The 17,751-nt window shown below is 38.8% G+C and overlaps 2 protein-coding genes across 4 annotated transcripts; one reads left to right on the plus strand and one right to left on the minus strand.

Moving 5' to 3' along the window:
• Window positions 1-756: 756 nt before the first annotated feature.
• Window positions 757-8,588, minus strand: dgat1a (diacylglycerol O-acyltransferase 1a). The gene is made up of 17 exons (XM_088404931.1): window positions 7,940-8,588; window positions 6,952-7,039; window positions 5,818-5,858; window positions 5,654-5,739; window positions 5,368-5,420; window positions 4,597-4,702; window positions 3,743-3,871; window positions 3,557-3,631; window positions 3,387-3,490; window positions 3,265-3,303; window positions 3,150-3,191; window positions 3,018-3,062; window positions 2,352-2,464; window positions 2,204-2,269; window positions 2,060-2,147; window positions 1,926-1,988; window positions 757-1,833 (listed from the first exon to the last, which is right to left on the minus strand). Exons 1-17 carry the CDS (start codon window positions 8,194-8,196, stop codon window positions 1,693-1,695), a joined length of 1,536 nt encoding a protein of 511 aa, XP_088261057.1. The 5' UTR covers window positions 8,197-8,588; the 3' UTR covers window positions 757-1,692.
• On the plus strand, window positions 3,614-14,351 carry LOC148406555 (TBC1 domain family member 20). 3 transcript variants are annotated; one of them, XM_088404933.1, is made up of 10 exons: window positions 3,614-3,670; window positions 9,375-9,429; window positions 9,650-9,780; window positions 9,846-9,926; window positions 10,004-10,190; window positions 10,570-10,671; window positions 11,041-11,182; window positions 11,271-11,455; window positions 11,589-11,698; window positions 12,256-14,351. In XM_088404933.1, the coding sequence occupies exons 1-10, from the start codon at window positions 3,643-3,645 to the stop codon at window positions 12,432-12,434; spliced, it is 1,200 nt and encodes a 399-aa protein (XP_088261059.1). In that variant the 5' UTR covers window positions 3,614-3,642; the 3' UTR covers window positions 12,435-14,351. The 3 variants fall into 3 exon arrangements, with proteins under 3 accessions (XP_088261059.1, XP_088261058.1, XP_088261060.1); XM_088404932.1 differs by lacking the exon at window positions 3,614-3,670 and adding an exon at window positions 8,913-9,099; XM_088404934.1 differs by lacking the exon at window positions 3,614-3,670 and adding an exon at window positions 8,913-9,099 and having other exon boundaries at window positions 11,589-11,710; window positions 12,188-12,286.
• Window positions 14,352-17,751: the final 3,400 nt, after the last annotated feature.

The raw sequence follows: 17,751 nt of genomic DNA on the forward strand, positions 1-17,751 counted from the left end.
GTGTACATTTCTAAAGCTTCTTTTCATGATAGGAAGCATTTTAAATATAAGAAAGTGTAAAACTCACGTTAAAATATAAACCGCCTGGTCTAAAATATCACATTTCAAGTGAAAAAACAAATTAAAGTTGGAAGCTTTTTTTTTTTAAAAATAATTGTATTGTGCCTAAATGAATATGAATCAAAATACTGTAATAGTAATTCTTCATATCTGTTAAGTATAGAAGGAACAAACAGAATTTTGTCTGTGCAGACAACTTTTGATTTCAGTTTTAACAGTGTAACGCATTACAGTACTCAAGGGTAGCAACTCAAGTACGTACGTATAACCAAAACAAAATGCGAATTGTAGTGTTCTGTGAAATAAATCAAATCCACTTAATTTTACGACAAAACCGGATGTGATTACTTGCAAAGCGGTCACTTGACAGGTCTAGTTTCAATCGTTGAAACGAATGAAACATGACGTAATTCTAAACCCCGGACAAAAATTCATTGGGGCGAGGTATTTAGTGTCCTTTTGTATCATTTTATATTCAATTCATTGTCTCTGTATTACTGTTTGAGATGTTCTACTGATGTTAGTCTGTTCTTCAGAGTGGTTGTTTTATACATTTTGTACTTTGTATTGAAATTACTGCTAAAAAAAAAAAAAAAAAGCGAGGTTTGTTCAAAATGAGTACAGCCATTCAGTGAGCATCGAAAGCCCACATGTCCTAAAACTGTTTTCTATATTCTTAAAATAAGACGACACACCTTTGATTTAACAAAACAGTTATTTTAATTTTTACTTTAACACAAAACATTCCGTTGATGGATAATGAATATTTGCATGTATATAACAAGGTGTTTAAAAGGCAGTTTAACCAAGCTACATCTGTTTGTGCATACTTTAAGAAATGTACAATGGCCGTTAAAGCTTGACTAGTGCAGCAAAGATTTTTTTGGCCTCTTCAATTTAATACAAACAGGCACTTTCATTATAAATGTTCCAGTGTTGCTGCTTTACTTCACTTTGATGTTCCCTGAAATGTTTAGGATTAAAGGAGTGTATGTCCTTCTGATTTCTACAGAAAAATAAATTAAACCGTTTTAGCTCGATGATTCCCAACCACTGTGCCAAAATGTTTTGATTTCTTTTAAAACGAATTCACTGCCATTGGCAGCTGTACAGGTGAAATATCCATTGTAACTGGGAGGTTTGGCAGTGAATGATTTGGTCAGAAAAATATTCATGGTAAATACCTCATCTGTTGATCTATGCCAGTACAGTACATTGAACCTGTTTTTTTATGTAAATTATTCCTTGGCTCAATGAAGGTTGGGAAACACTGATGGTGTAAAGAAAAGGGCAAAAGGAGAACATTCATAGAAATATCATGTTTCAAGTTGAGAGCATGCATCTCAGTAAAGTGCTAAAGCATTCACCGGTTGTTCAACATCTGCAGCAAATCACAAAAAAAACAACAACCTTATAATCAGGTACCTTATTGCAGAAATGATTGACAAAACCTAGAAAAGCGACGCAACATAGACACAGAAGTCATATTATGACACACAGTTAACTTTGAAGCTTGCATTGTTTGTATTTAAGAAAATGTTAGTTTTGCTTCTTGGATTTCCCCCTTCAGTCTACATGAGTCCCATTTTTGGCCATTAAATGAAAACAACCTCCAAGTTGGTTTGGTCCATGCTAGGATTCGTAATGTGTGACGTAGTAGTCATGCACGTACATCAGCACGGCGACCGGTTGCCCGATGATGAGCGACATCCACACGGCCGCGTTGCCGTAGATGCCGTTCAGGAAACGACCCACGAACCAGGCTAGGGGAACCTGGTGAAAACGGAGAGGTACAAAGGAGAAGCCGCATTGGTTATTGCTAACCAAAACAGCATGTAAAGTTTTTGTATGCCATTTTGTCTTACCTGAGCCATCATGCCCATAAAGGCCCATAGTCGAAACATCTTCAGAGGGATACTCACCAAATACTGAAGAACATGACGCAAACCAAAAGTTAATGTGAAAAATGGACATCAATACATAAGTTTTGGCGGATTACCTCATGGAAGAATGCGGACAGCAAAAAGACAGCGCTTTGGGCCACCAGCTTGTTGACGCCTCTCCTCAGCATAGGTTTATAGAAATGTCTACCAAATGGACACTGTTAGAGAGTGCAGACCTTACTAATGATGTGTCAGCTCACCTCAGGCACCACTTGTGAACCGGGATGTTCCAGTTTGCCCAGAAATAGGTGACGCTCTCTGAGTTCCTGCAAAAAAAAAAAAAAAAGTGTGTATTTCCATGCACGTACAATACATGGTACATAGATGTACTATACTATGTGTTTTTACCACCAGTCCCGGTAGAACTCCCTGTCCCCGAACTGCAGCAGCTCAGCCACAAAGTTCATGGACGAGTGGAAGAACCAATAGAAAAAGATTAACCAGATCAGATGGTTGGGAACCTGAGGAAAGGGAAGGGAGGAGACAAGTATGTTAAGTTACATTGTGTCCCTGAACACATCATACTTTCTTTCGCCTTGGCTGGCTGCCGCGACATGAGATTCACTATGGCATGTCCTTGAACGCTTCTCGTAACTCACCTTCAATCATGATACGTGATCCCGGTGTACTTGACGCATCATGTCACATGACTTGTGTAATGTACTGTGTGTCCCTGAATGCCTCATGACAACACTGTTAACATTGCTGCTGTTACACGTTAGACTTGCGTATATCAGTGGCATGTTTCTGAACTCATCATGAAACACCCATTTTTGTATGTCCCAGAAAATACTGCAACACGTTGCTACCGTTAATATATTCTTCAATGCAACACAACAAAGATTAAATCTTTCACAGCCATTGACTACTATAGACATCAAAAATCTTTTTAATGAGCTGGTAGAAAATCTTTTTAATGGGCTTTTTATTGGGTGCATTGGCTGTCCCCCAATGCATCATAAAATCATTCTATAATCTACATACATGCAATCTACAGCACATGGTGACACTCACCGCCAATTTGAGAAGGCGCTCCACCATTCTAGAAAAGTCCATTTCCTGTGTGAGTCACAAACTATTACCATTCATTTTGCACAACAGAATTTGCAGTGTTTGATATGTAACTTCACTGAGCCTCCATCCCACCTGGAACGGCTTCATGGAGTTCTGTATGGTTGGAACCATCCACTGGGGAGAGACAAACGGACCGCGTTAGTTAGCTTAGTGAATTAACATTTGCGTACAAATGAACCAACACTACCTGCTGTATCAAGCCCACCAACAGCTGCATGAAGAACAGCTGCAAAGAGAAAGCACACATTACAAAACATTACAAATTTCCTCAACTAGCTCTTTGGCTTATCCTATTCATTTAAACATCACCATTTCAAAGAGCCTCCTCAGGAGGAAGCGTTTGCGTATCCGGGGCGAGCGAGGGAAATTGAGCTGGTAGCAGAGCGTCGGCGCAAACACAAAGTAGTACATGTCTGAGGACAAGACCAGATTAAAATGACCAATCCGGTACTTCAAAAATCAATTAAAAATGTGGTCACCTCTGTGGGTGAGATTTCCAGGGTAGGAGACATTGGTGTGCACTGCTGAACCATTGGACTGAGCCACAGACGGACCTGGAAATCACATGCAGAATTCAAGTGTATTAAAATATAGTAAGTAAAAACTGACACTGAGCTGATGCCTGACATAAAATTTGCTTACTACAAAGGTTGAAATATGCTCACATGAGTAGGAGCGGGTCAGTCGCTTGGCTTTGGCTTGTCTGATCTCCCTGCACCACCTGTTGGTGTCTCGGTAGGAGTACAGCTTGAGGAACAGCACGGTATAGATGCCCAAAGAGAGAATACCACCCACTGAAACACATACATTTAAAATACAACCTTTTTTCCAATGAAGTGCCCCAATATCAAATAGTTTTCCAGTCAAGTACTCCCAGAGCAAAGCATTAAGTGTGAGCGTGTAGGGGGACTAAAGTTCCATCTGTGGAATGACTAAAGTTATAAAAGTACCAAAAGTAATCAATACGTACTGTAATTGCTTTAGTACTTGAGTAACTGCAGTAATTAATGACTTTGGTACTTATCTAAAGAAATCAATTACCCAACGTCATTGATTATGCAAAGTAATCAATTACCCTCAATATTTAAAGCTTACTTCCGTAATTAATAATTAAATCCATAAATTTTATACATCCAATTTTAGATCCTCTTTTAGCCAAACTAAGAAATTTGAGAAAAAAATGTTACAACTTAAAAATATGTTTGTGGGATTGCATGAGTTTGGAACTACATTTGGAATGGTTTCTTGGAAGATAAATCATCTAATCTATTTTATTTCTGGGTCATCTAGTGGAAAATTGTGTCACTAATAATGGCTTCTGTAGAACAAAATGAAAACATACAACGTTTTGAAAAGTATTCACAATAACCTAATTTAGCAATAAGTTGCTTCCTGTTAAAAATAATGTGCTCTTAATTTGAAAATAAAAACGCATTATTCCTGCCCCAACATCATATTAACTTTGCAAGTATCTGCAGAAGCCTTGTTGAAATCTCACTTAACCCAGATGTTTACCCACCAGGGGTAACGGAGGTGACCGTAAGGACGGTCACAGAGGGAAAAATCAACAATGACGCCAAGTTGATTATGTGAAGAATCAAGCCAGTTGCTTCTGACACTGTTCCCTAGAAAGCATAAAAAAAATGACTGTGTATTAAAAGAATTGATGCAATTAACTAATTCTATACCAGAGACGCATTATTACATTTAAGAGTCCAGACATTCAATGCCAAGAACTAATTTTGTTTTTCTTTTCATTTGTGTCTAAATTTGGGTCTAAAATGGCTGATTCAAAATGAATTAAGTTCTAAAGTTTTTTTTTTTTTTTTTTTTTTTGGGGGGGGGGGGGGGGGGGGGGTCAATACGACCCAACCTTTTGGGTTGTATGCAAATTCACCCAATTTTTGAGGCTGTCTGGTGTAAAATGACCATTTTATTTGTGCAAAACAACCGAGAAAATATGGATAAAAGTAATCAAAATATTAGGTTGGTACTTTTTTTAAAACTATAATTTGGTTATTTTTAACACAATAGTTTTTAGAGTGTAATTGACTAAAGTAATTGGTTACTTTCATGTGTGATTACCTAAAGTAATTGATGACTTCAATACTTCATTTAGTACAAGCCATTTTTAGGCAAATCCTTTAGCCAAACACTTGAAAAACAAACACAAAATATATAAGTACGTGGGATTGAATGTCTGGGGGTGGGGGGTAAAAATATGTGATTGGGATTGAACGAGTTAAAAACCTAAAAAATATCCCAATATATTGAGGAAGAAGGATCTCACCACAGCCAAACGTCTCTCAGTATACAAAGCTGCCAAAATGAACACGTTGGATGCTGGAAAAAAAGCACATGGAAGGACAGCAAGGAGAAACAACAATAACATGCGTGAACTTTGGCAGCAACACTTGAATTTATGACTCTTGTTCACAACAGCTGCAGACTTAAGAGGAAAACTTCTTCAAAACAACTTGTTCTTTGGCTTGAAATCAAAGGCATTACAAAATGTAATTCAAAACTCCAAATTGAATGATTAAACTACAACAGAATTAGAAGATATTTTATCATACCAATGATGAGGCAGGCAGCTGGCCAGCTGTAGGGGTCTTTTAAGAAGAGTGACACCACCTGGATGGGATCTACCAAGATGCCATACCTAAAGGAGATGGCAGCAGTTTGGGCCGGGACTAATTGCTGGCATCAAATGTGGGAAAATGTAACGACGTATGCTCACTTTATTATATTCTCAAGGAAGAGGCGCGCGTTACTCAGCACCTGAGAGCCAAAGGGAAAAGAAAATGTCTGTTTTTGTAATCACTATCAGTCATAACGGAGGGGCGGATGTATATTGCCTTGCTCAATAAAAAGGTCGAGGTGCGGCCGAATGAGTGCTCTTGACAACATATCTGATAAACGTTTAAGGCGGCGCTCGCTTCTGACGAATAAGGTCTGAGGTCTGAGATTAAGAAAAAAAAAAAAGGCATGGGGTGGTCATATCACTACACTTTGCGGGAACAACTGCTTTGCTCTAAGTGGTAAATTTCTGTGGTGGTTTTCCGAAGCATATTTTGGGCCAAAACATGGACCACATTTCTACCATTTCAATTATAATAAGTTGCGTATCCCATTGGTTGCCTACCTCATGTTGTATTGCAATTGTTGCTCTACTCCAAGCACTGTCTGACTTATGCTTTAGTAACCTTTAGCAAGGATTGCAAAGGGTCATCGTGGTGTAACCCTCAATAGTGACGCTGCAATTGGCACTGTAGGTGAGTTGACCACAATCTCGCCTTAAGGAATGAAATCTTGTGTCTGCAGTTTCATTTCGTTTCAAGTCAAAAATCTACTTTTATACAAGTCTTTTGAAAAACAGTCAATCATGGACAGCTGATACTATTTATAGACTGGGGGTGTTTCATTTTAAGATCAAAGATGTCTTGGATGCCTTTCAAGATACTGTGATGAACACAACTGCGCTTGTTTGTGTTTATATGAGAGGTGGGCAAAGTTTGGCTCATGGGCCACATTTGGCTCACTTTGTTTGCTAATTTGGCCCACACAGTATTCACGTAGATAAGAAGTCCTGAGCTATTTAATGCATTCATTTAGGTGTGTCCCCCCCCCCCCCAAAGGTGTTAAATTAAATGTGTTATTTTTTTTATTATTAAACATTTGATTATTCTTGCAAATAATAACATAAAAATATATTTTTTACATTGTCACTGTTATCATGGTTATCTTGTCCATATGCTTGTACGGCATGTTATTTGGATTATATCATGGCAACAATTTTGAGTCTTTAACACATTATTTCATTAGATCATTTATGTTGTACTATACTTGATCATATATGTTGTACTATACTTACCAGCATGACAACACACCAGTTGAGAATTCCTCTGTAGTTACTGAAGCCACTGGCGGAGCTCAGAAGAGACTCCTGTCGGACATGGCAGCTGTATTAAAAAGGAAAAAAAATAATTTTGATGAGATATTTCAAATAACGCAAGTACAAATTAAAGATGTATTGCTGAGTGAACATGGACCACATTAATAATAATAAAAAACATAACCAAGTCATTCTGCAATTAAGTAAAGCAAAAATTGGAATTGTATTAGCTTCAAGGAAAAATAAATTTGATTTTTACATTTACATTTTAGTTGCATGGTAAAGCAAATATTGCAGGAATGTTAATAATGCAATTTTTTTCACTGACTCGTAAAGAATGAAGTCTTTGGTATGTTGCCCTAAGGCCAGCATTCTCTACCCCTGGGTGGCATGTTGAAATTAAGTGTGACAAATAATGTTACAAAAACGTTTTTAATGACATTTTGCAACAATTGCATGTTTGAATTTGCCTATTGAGAATTTCATGTCTTTTTGTTGCGGATATTAACCAATAAGTCATCAAGATGTTTCGCAATGCAACAACAGAAAAAGCTTATGGTTGGGAAAAAGTCACTTGATTAGTTCTAAAGATCAAACACTTGTGGGTTAATTTGGGGCATTTTTTTTAACGAGACCTTAAGTCTTTTTTCTAAAATATAGTCATAAATTCTTTTCTCATCTAAACCTTTATATCGGTCAAGGGTCCCCCTTCCCCGGAGACAAAAAAGCGAGCGTCAATGCTTCCACATGTCTCTGCTACATTCAGGTACATCTGTAATTTTTTCACCTCTTGTTAATTTAGACAAATAATACAGACATGTATTGAATGAATCTACGTAATATTTGTTAAAAATTGAAAGAGCGATCAACCAGGTGGAAAGTTTAGTAGCTTACTAGTTGAGCAGTATGACACGTGGGAATGTGGTGCAGAAATGTACGATCGTAAATTGGTGTCCTTAAAGGTTACCTGAGTCCCTCGCTGATTTCGTCCACTGGACTCCTAGGTTTGTTGTGTTGCTCGGCGGGCTGGTGGCCTGGTTCTCTGTCCCCATTTCCGTTGTTAATTAGTCGCTTGGCCGTCTCGCCCGACTTTTTACCGGGAGCTGGTGGTGATTTCTCGCCGCCTTGCCACTTGCCCCCGTTGGCTTGCTGCTTCACGTTGCCAGAAATAGTCGTCCTCCTCTGACGGGCTCCGGGCCCTCTCATCTCGGCTCGATCGCTCATTCCGCTTCATGCAGTAGTCACCTGCCAGGACATCTCGGCCCGCCGATGACATTCGCTTGTCAGTGGCCCCAGCAGGACACGCGTGACGCGTTTAAAGCGCCGAAGTAGTGTCGGTGCGGAAGCTCGGAGGCGGCGTTTCATACCTACGCTATCAAGATCATGGGGCAATTAGCTGATGGGTTGCCAGATCTCACGTATCCCTCCCCACTAAAGAGAGCTTGCTGTTTTCCGCGTGGCGTCCTATTCTTTCACAGCTTGGCCACCAAGTTACTCTTCAACATACGATTATTTGTCACCGAAATCGTAAACGACGGAAATTTAGCAATTTTCAGAAGAAATCCAAGGCTTTTCTGGCCGTTGAGTTGGATGTCATTATCAAAATTACCACTGGATGCCAGTAGATTGCAAGATAATGTGGCAAAATAAACAGACGTCTAGCAGTTGTTGCGGAAATGCCTCTAAATAACTAAATGGTAGTTCGTCCTATGAAAATATTTTACCTAAAATTAGCATGAGAAGTTTCTAAGAAGAAAACGTTTCCAAAGTTACGAAAACCCCAAATTGTAACTCACTTTCCACGAAATACTACAAAATAGTTTGCTTGGCGTCGCACCAGTTCCCAATCAGCCAATCGTCTTCGAGAATTCAATCACGTGTTCATTTAACCCAATCGTGTAACGAAGCGGTTTAGTAAGGTTACGTTGTCTTTTAAGAAGACGAATGTCAGGAGTTGTGGTCGACTCTTGACGATGTTATAAATGTTTTTATTTAACTTTTAAGTCTGCGTGTGTGTGCCCATGACACAGCTTAGATTCGTTTCCTTGGGATAAGGAGATTTTAGAAGGGAGATGAAAAAGCTCAAGAGAAAGAAACTAAACGATGTGAATGTACCTGTCACGAAAGGTAAACGAAGCAACTGTTAGCAATGAACAAAGATTACATTTTGACATATTCAGCTTCTTTTCTCGAACGACTTACGTTCGCATTCGTAGTTACGCTTGAACGCCTTAACTGCCTAAATTTGTCTCTGAAAGTCTTGCCTGCGTGGCAGTATCAAGTATGGCATCCAACAGATGGCTCATTTTTATCACTCAAAATTTCCTCAGCAGAATTTATGGTTTCAAGCACTTGATTGATTCCTGCTAACCATCTTTTGTATGTCACTTCTCCTGTTACAGAAGCAAACTGTGGTAGAAAGCAGAAGTTGACTGAGATCCATCAGGCCTTACACAGGTAGAAAATCAATTTCTTTTGAAGAGGCTTTACACACTGCCTATCACCATTTCCTTGAAAGTGTGTGCGTTCAATTAACATATATGTGTGCTTAATGTTAAGTGACGTATGGATAGAAATGCTTCATTCATGTTGTTCATTGTATGTTTTCATTCAATTCAGTAGTGACAACTTCACTCCTTTATACAAGTCATCAAAAAGTTATTATTTCATTGCACAGTGATCCGGTGGACATTGAGACTCTGAGGAGGGCAGCGACCAGTAACGGAGGACTTCTTTCAAATGAAGTTCGCAGGAAAGTGTGGCCCAAACTGCTCAACATCAATGTATATGAGCTTCCATATAAGCCAAGTAAGCATTGAACAAAAGCATAGTCATTTTATAGAATATGCATAGTAATTCAGGATGTGTTGCAGGAAAAGCTGGACGGGAGAACCATAAAGACTACAATCAGGTGGTCCTGGATGTCAAGCGATCCATGAAGCGCTTTCCAAAAGGTCTACTTGTACAGTTTTTATGTGTTGAGAAAACTTTTATTTTGCCATTACTTATTTTCCGTCATCTTTTCTGACAGGTATGCCTTCTTTGCAACGAGCAGTACTCCAGGAGCAGCTTGTGGATATCATCCTGGAGGTTCTTCGGTGCAACCCGCAGCTCAACTACTACCAGGGCTACCATGACGTTGTCGTCACGCTGCTGTTGGTTGCCGGCGAGCGTATGGCTATTGCCATGTTGCACACCTTATCCAAATATCATCTCAGGTAGCGTAATGTTTGTTATTTTGTAGCATTAGTTACTGTCCCTCCATTTTGTTATTTTGTAGCATTAGTTACTGTCCCTCCATAAAAATAATAAAAAGTACAGAATACGCCTTCTCTGTATTAATTAATTCGAGGATATTGGTGTTCCAACTGTATTTTTGTAACGTTACATCTTTTCTTGTTCTGCACCTTCATCCTTAAAATACTAGCAGTGTGCTGTAATCACCACTAGATAGCAGCACTGACTAAGACGTCAAGTCAACGCATTAAGGAGACAGAAAATAAAAGGATGCTGACGCTTCATTTAAGATACTATCCTCTGGACCAATTCAGAGCAAAAATCAAACAGATAAATATCAATATTAAATTCTCTTTGCAGGGACTTCATGGATCCGACAATGGACAGCACCAAGCATATTTTAAACTACCTTATGCCTATATTGGAAGAAGTTGACAAAGAACTGCATGACTTCATGATCAGGTAAAAGTCCATCCATCACGTAGCATTTGTTTGGTTACAATTTGTGAAATTTGTTATGATCTGCCTTTTGTATATCTTTTTTTTAAACTCCCTTCATTTCTGTCTACCTATGCTTGTTAACTTCACCCTATGTGTCTTTCATAAAACTCAGCTTCCATGAGACCAAAATATTAAGTTAAAATCAATTTGATGTTGTTTATTGTGCCTGTTGAAAACACATGGGAACAGCACCGTGAAAAAAAAGTCTTGTTAAATCATAATGGCACAGTTGAGGGGGAAAAAAATGGGGGGTATTTTAAACAATTTTTAGTGCAATGTGGAAGGCATTTACCCTGGCTCATTTTTATTTTTTTTGATTATGTTTATTAGAGCGGAGGTGGGAACCATCTTTGCCTTGTCCTGGCTCATCACGTGGTACGGACATGTCCTGTCTGAGTTCAAACACACGCTGAGACTCTATGACTTCTTCTTGGCCTCACACCCCATAATGCCCATCTACCTTGCTGCTACAGTAAGCAAACCTCATCTCCAGCCTTCTTTTGACACAGCGATCATTAAAAAGTAGAACTTTTCTCAATTATATTTGATCTTTTTACCAGATCGTGTTGCACAGAAAACAGGAAGTGATTCAGACAGAATGTGACATGGCCATGGTGCACCACCTTCTCTCCCGCATCCCCGAGGATCTCCCTTATGAACTCTTGATCAGCCAGTCCCAAGACCTGTTCCATCAATACCCTCCTGACTTGCTGGCTAAACGGGCAATGCTACAATCTCGTAAAAGGTAAGAAGCGAGCACCCCTTGCTTACTCACGATCGCCTTTCACACAAAAATTCCAGCAATATCGAGCATGGAAATGACTTACTTCAGAGCTAGACTGCATTAGCTGAAACTCACGTTTGTATTCGTTCTCTAGCTTATCCATCAGCACCTTCAAGGCCTTTCAACTCTCAACACTCCACCAGAGACCAGACACGGTACTCCGGCGTCTCACCAAGGCTCAGCGTTACGCCATGTCCAGACAAGGTAACGATAGCGGTGTGTAGCTCTCCACATAATGGTGGCCCTTTTCTCATATACACAGAAGTAGTCCAATAGCATAAGTACTTCATTGTGCCTTAAGCCTTTTTCTATATCGATGGTTAAAATCACAAAGACCTGATTTTGTCTTTTTTTTTGTTTTTGTTTTGTTATTTTAGTGTGAGGCTTGGTAAATTTAATTTTCCTACTATGAAAATGGTCCAGATCAACAATTTCAAACGTTAAACACATCCACTATTTATACTTGCTAATTCTGACCCAGAATTGGGCCAACCCACAGACCCAGTGATCCCCCAATAAGGAACCTCGCGGCACGGCGATGGGCAAAGTCCTTGACTCAGCCTAACTCCTGTTGTTCTGAATAAGAGTGGATGATAAATTATAATCACATCTTTACTCTTCTGTGTCTTTACTCCTGGTATTGTAATATCCCTCGACCCATCCTAAAAAAAAAAAAAAAAAAACTATATACAGCATGAAATCCCTCCTCCCCCGCCTCCTCCTCCTCCTCCTCCCTCACCCTTGTCCTGTGCTCGTTGCAGCTCGCCATTCGGGCCTGGACGTGGCTTTGCCCCAGGACGGGTACCAGCAGTGGGGGAAGGGGAGCAGGATGGTGAAGATGGCGGTGTGGGGGCTGTCGGCCACACTGGGGGCAGCCGTTTTCGCCGTGGCCCAGACGGCCATGGAGTGGGCGCCTGATACGTTTCTGCAGCTCTTCTGATGAGCTTTGCCCTCAGTTCGCTGCAATTACTCAAATCGTGCATCTGAAAAGTACTGCAGTTGGCCATCATTTTGGCTGCCGTTTTGGTGTGTATATGGGGAATACATTTTTCTTTTTTTAGTGCACTTGTGGGAATTTCTCACAACCAAAACCTGCCCGCTGCCAAGTACCAGAAATAATAATAGCCTCTCAAAATGGATCAAGAGTGCATTAGAGAAAAGATGGGTGTGCAGTTTTGCAGTATTGTTACAGTGTAGGCAGTCCTAGTTTGCACACAGTTTGTCTTTTTGTAGGTTTCTTCTCACTTCTCACACCTGCGGAATGAAAAGAGAGTACTCTTCAAATATTAAGCAGGGTTGTCCCTAACCGGAAAGTTTACTAAATAACTTAATCCTAATTGAGCAGAAACATTGTCATTTAATACGTTGGAAAAAATAGAATTGTTAACACGTATATATTCAACCGAAGTAGCCTGTCAGAGGAACATACAAGAGAACAATCGGTATACATCCGAAAATGGAATATTAATAATACAGGTTTTGTGTGTGTGTGTGTGTGTGGATGGGCAATGTTGCGATTTCCCTAGCAATGTTTGCGCAGTGTACCGCCGCCGTCGGTTCTGAAATATTCATCGCCTTTTACTAGCACTCGCCGGCTGCATTTGTGAGCGTGGATTCCTTCAGTTCGTCCCTCTGGTCAAGCTAAATGTTGCTTAATAACCATTTTTTGTGGAAGACTTTATGATTTTGGTGCAGCCCTTCATGAAAACGGGTCAGATTAAGTGTGCGCTGGTGGTGGTTGCTTCAAAGTGTTCCAGACTGTCAAAACATACACAGAGGTTTATGCTAATGCCAAACAACATGCTGTAAAGCTTGCAGAAAACTTACAAAGTGCTCAGTTACTTGTAGTTCCACTTGAATCTTTTATGTGTCGCTAACCTGCATTTCAAGCTGTCGCTGACTGTCAGAACTAATCAAGAAGACATGACTCATATTAGGACTCAAATTGCTAAAGCTAAAAATAATACTAGCAAAAATGTGTGCTAAAACAAATTAGAAGTCTTATAGACGTTGCTTATTTTTTGCTGATTGTCAAAACAAATCAAGACGACATTTCCGTCTTCTGCTAATTTTGTAATGCTCATGTTGAAACAATACACTTTTTTTCTTTTTTGATGAGTGTCGCTGACAAGAGTTTAGCTTAAAACTTTACTTCATTCCTGTAGGTGTTTCTATCTTCCCTTTTAAACTATTGACAACTTTCAGAACAACCTTTACATATCCTGCGAATTTGGGATGTGTGTGGTTTTTTTTTTTTTTTAAATGTGCTGAGAATGGCTGACTAACTTACTTCCCGAGGGAGTCCCCAACTGCCATTAAAGGTTGTTGTGACCCCTTTCAGGGTTGCTGAGCTTGAGTCTTTAACATTGCTCTCTGTCACTCAATTAGGTCGTTTGTGAGTTGGTCGCCTTTCTGCAATGGAGCTTTTATTGGCAATCACATGAATTAGGCGCTTGCTAAATCAGTGCCTTGCAAACCACTCCGTTTTTTTATGTCTGTGTCGATGTTTTTGCACAATTCCTACAGCATGGCTTTATTTGTTATATGTTGCCCTTATGGCTCACTGGGGTCAGTAAAAGTGAAAATGAAATCAAATAAAAAATCATGTTGCACATAAGGTATTGTGAAATTTGGACAAACCTTGCTATAAATGAGTGTGTAAAAAAACAAAGTCTGCATGCTTTTCAAAAAGTTTTACTGAAGGAAAATCACAAAAATCTCATTTAAATATTTATTACCATATTACCATAGTGCTCGCTACTTGCTGACTGTATTCCAAAGAAATGTTAAGTTATAAATACTTTGAAACTGAGCTGGTGCCCTTGTGCAAAGCAATTAATAAATAATAATTGATGTATTTCTTGTTTTTTGTTATTTGTTTTGTTTTTCAACTTGTGAAAAAAGGTTTTGTGGTGATTACGTCTGTAAAAGATCTGTACCAAATATAAAATGACCGCCAATGATTTTGTACTTAGTACAGAAGATAAGGATCACAATATTGATATAATAATGCAGTAGGATTTGTGTTCAAAGTATCACAGGGGAGAAACAAGAATTTGATAGGTTTCTGTAATAAATCAGTTAAAATATTTAATAGGTTTACAAAAAAAGATTGATTTTACACAAAATATGAATATGAGCCCTTAAGAATTTAGCGTTTTTTAAATTGATCTAATCATAATTTAGTGGGGTGTGTTAAAAAATATAAGTTATGCAGTCGAGTTGCAATTTAGTCAGCAACTGTCAAGTGAAAACAAATGACCATTTACTCTGAATGCTAATGCTAAAAACAACGCTAACATCGCAGCTTTGTGTCTGTGCTGCTTTGCCTTTGCAATTAAATGGTGCGTAAATCCAGATGTTGTCGAATGGCCTCCACTGAGAATGGAAGTTGTAAATTTGTGTTTGGGGGTTGTGCATCCCTGGTGAGCAACCACACAAGCGCTCACAAACACATACTTTTCCTCTTAATATTGCTCACTACTTGTTGGTGTCCTAAAATACACAAAATATTTTATTGCGCTTGTGATGACCATGGTTGCTTTCCAAATCTGAACGCACGTGTTCGTGTTGCGTGTGTGAGCTTGTAGGTGTCCTCACCAGGGACAACAGCTGCTCCAGGGGTCTGCCTGTTTACATACTGTATGTATTTATTTATTTTGGCTCTCTCGTGACAAACTCACGCAACAAACTGCGCCGTCAATAAGAGCACCTTGCCTCCCCTCCAGTCGCTGATGGGCTTTACAGTTCGTTGCACTCGATTTTGTAGGACTTTTATGCAGAAAGGCATGCTGGTATGTTACTTTAAAATACAGCGTTTCGTAGGCATATAATTGTCACCAGCAGGGGGCGTAGATAGATAGGTACAGTATTTTTCAATGAAAAAGGGTGTCATAAAACCTTGGCCAGAGATGGCATGCACTTAGGGTTTCATTTTTGCTACAACTTCCTCATACTTTCCAAAAACATGCATGGTAGATGTGTTGAACACATTAAATTGTCGTTAGCGTGAATGGTTGTTCGTTCTTTTGTGTCCTGGCTAGCAACCAGTTGAGGGTGTCCCCCGCCTACTGGCCAAAGTCAGCTGGGATAGGAACCAGCAAACCTGCAATCCTTGAGAAGAGAAGCGGCTCTTGAAAACGGATGGATGTTCTGTAGAGAAAATACCAAAGAGAACTGAGTAGGATTGTGTGTAAAAAGTAATGCAGTGAAATTACCAATGAGAGTTTACAAAGATTTGTACAGAAATTAGATTACGTTCAATAATTTAATAGGGTTTGTAAAAAGATAACTATAATTGCAATGTAATTCCTCAATAACTTAGTATGATCACTACTAATATGAGCGAAAAGTAATTTTGTCAATTTAGTCGAATTAACTAGGATTTTTTTTTCCCTAAAAAAAAACATCACTGATCAAGTCATCAACAGAACTGTAGGATTGTATACAAACAATTTAGTAGGATTCTGGACAAATTATATCGCAGTGAAAGGCATTTTGCAGTATTCTGTAAAAAATAAAATAAAAATAAAATGCTGAATTATGTGCAAAAAAGTAATGCGAAAAAATTACAATAATATAGGATTGTGTGCACTAAAATTAACTAAAAAAAACAAAAACTAACGGTTTGCATTTACTAAAAGTTTTCTTTTTTCAAACATAACTGTTGGAGTGAAAAGACTGGCTGTAAAATTCCTCCTGCACTCATGTCGTCCTCTTGCCTTACAAGTCCCCCTCCCCCCACTCAGCCCTTCACTCTGTCATGGATCAGAGAACATGTCGCAAAGTGCTTCGCAGGCAACACGTGTGCGCTGCACTCCTGCATACTGATGATGCGTCTCCGCAGCTTCTTCTTCTCTGCTCATACTCCAAATGAGAAATCATTAACAGTGTACACAACGTTAAGCGTTGTCGTATACATTGAAACCTGAAATGACTAGTAATCTGATTCACCTTTTTTTTTCTTTCATTCTGTTGTGTATTGCTGAAATTTGAAACAAAAAGCATGACATGTACTTAACCAATGCCACCCGTGTGATGAAAGTTTGTTAGCCTAATGATGATGCACAATGACTCTTGTGTCAATGTTGTAACATCTAACCTGAACGCAATGGCCATTTGAACACAAATGATGGAGCAGCACATGTAGACAATCAATATAACAACTCAGTGGACCCCACTGTATGTGAAGTCTCGGGACTGGCTAGGAATAGTGAAAGTGCACTAATAATTGCTGCGCATTAAAATTGCCATTAACTCTGCATTGGTCACGTATGTGAGGGTGTCAAACATTTTTGGTCGGCTGGGCGTTTGCACACCCCAATACAAAAAAAGTTTATACAGTTAACCATACAACTGGCTCAATGAGTCAGGGAAGAACCTTAAAAGATAGAGACAAAAACATTGGAATATAAACATTTTGTGCGTTAAGGGAGACACTGTGTAAGATTTTGACCGTTTTTCATTAAAAAGGAATGAAATGATTATAAATGAAAAAAAAACTTGGAAATAAATGTCTTCTTAACAACCAACCGTATGTTTTAAATAAAATCGTAGGTCTAGTTACCATTAAATGATATTACATGGGGGGTGGCACTTCTCCGGAGGCTGCCTTGTTCGTTATAGCTACGGACAATGGTAAATGCAGCACCTCCTGCTGTCTGAAATGAAAAATGCTCCAATCTTACACAGAGTCCCTTAAAAAAAAAAAAAAAAAAAGCAATGTCCAAACACCCCATGAGGCCAACGCATGGTTAAGTGCCATAATAATAGTGCAAAGTAGCAAGGGAACACTATTCTTTATCCTTTGCAAACTAATATTACCTCTTACTAAGCAGTATTGAGTATCGTTTTCATATATGTGTCCACATGTATTATACTGCCCCCGGTGGCCAAGGTACTCACTCCAGGAAAAGGTTGCAATAACATGAATCCAAAATATATTAATTCCATACACTCTCTTTATTATTGTGTATATTTAAAAGAACAATATTGTTTATTGCTCTTTTTCTTAGATTTACAGTATTAAAATACAGTGTTATATTTACCTTAACTAAATCACTCCATTGATGTCTGTAGAAGTCAAACACCGATTATTAACTTACGTATATTTCAAGAGTCTTAGACATTCAATCCCAGGCGCTTTATATATTTATCCATTTATCCATCCTTCTATATGTTTATACACAAAATAACTGCCTATTTTTAGACCCTCTTTTACACTAATATTTAAAAATAAATCTGCAAATTCATCCTTG

This window comes from Hippichthys cyanospilos, chromosome 21 (genome assembly GCF_059441005.1).
Source record: "Hippichthys cyanospilos isolate Australia breed blue-spotted pipefish chromosome 21, RoL_Hcya_1.0, whole genome shotgun sequence".
Lineage (NCBI taxonomy): Eukaryota > Metazoa > Chordata > Actinopteri > Syngnathiformes > Syngnathidae > Hippichthys > Hippichthys cyanospilos.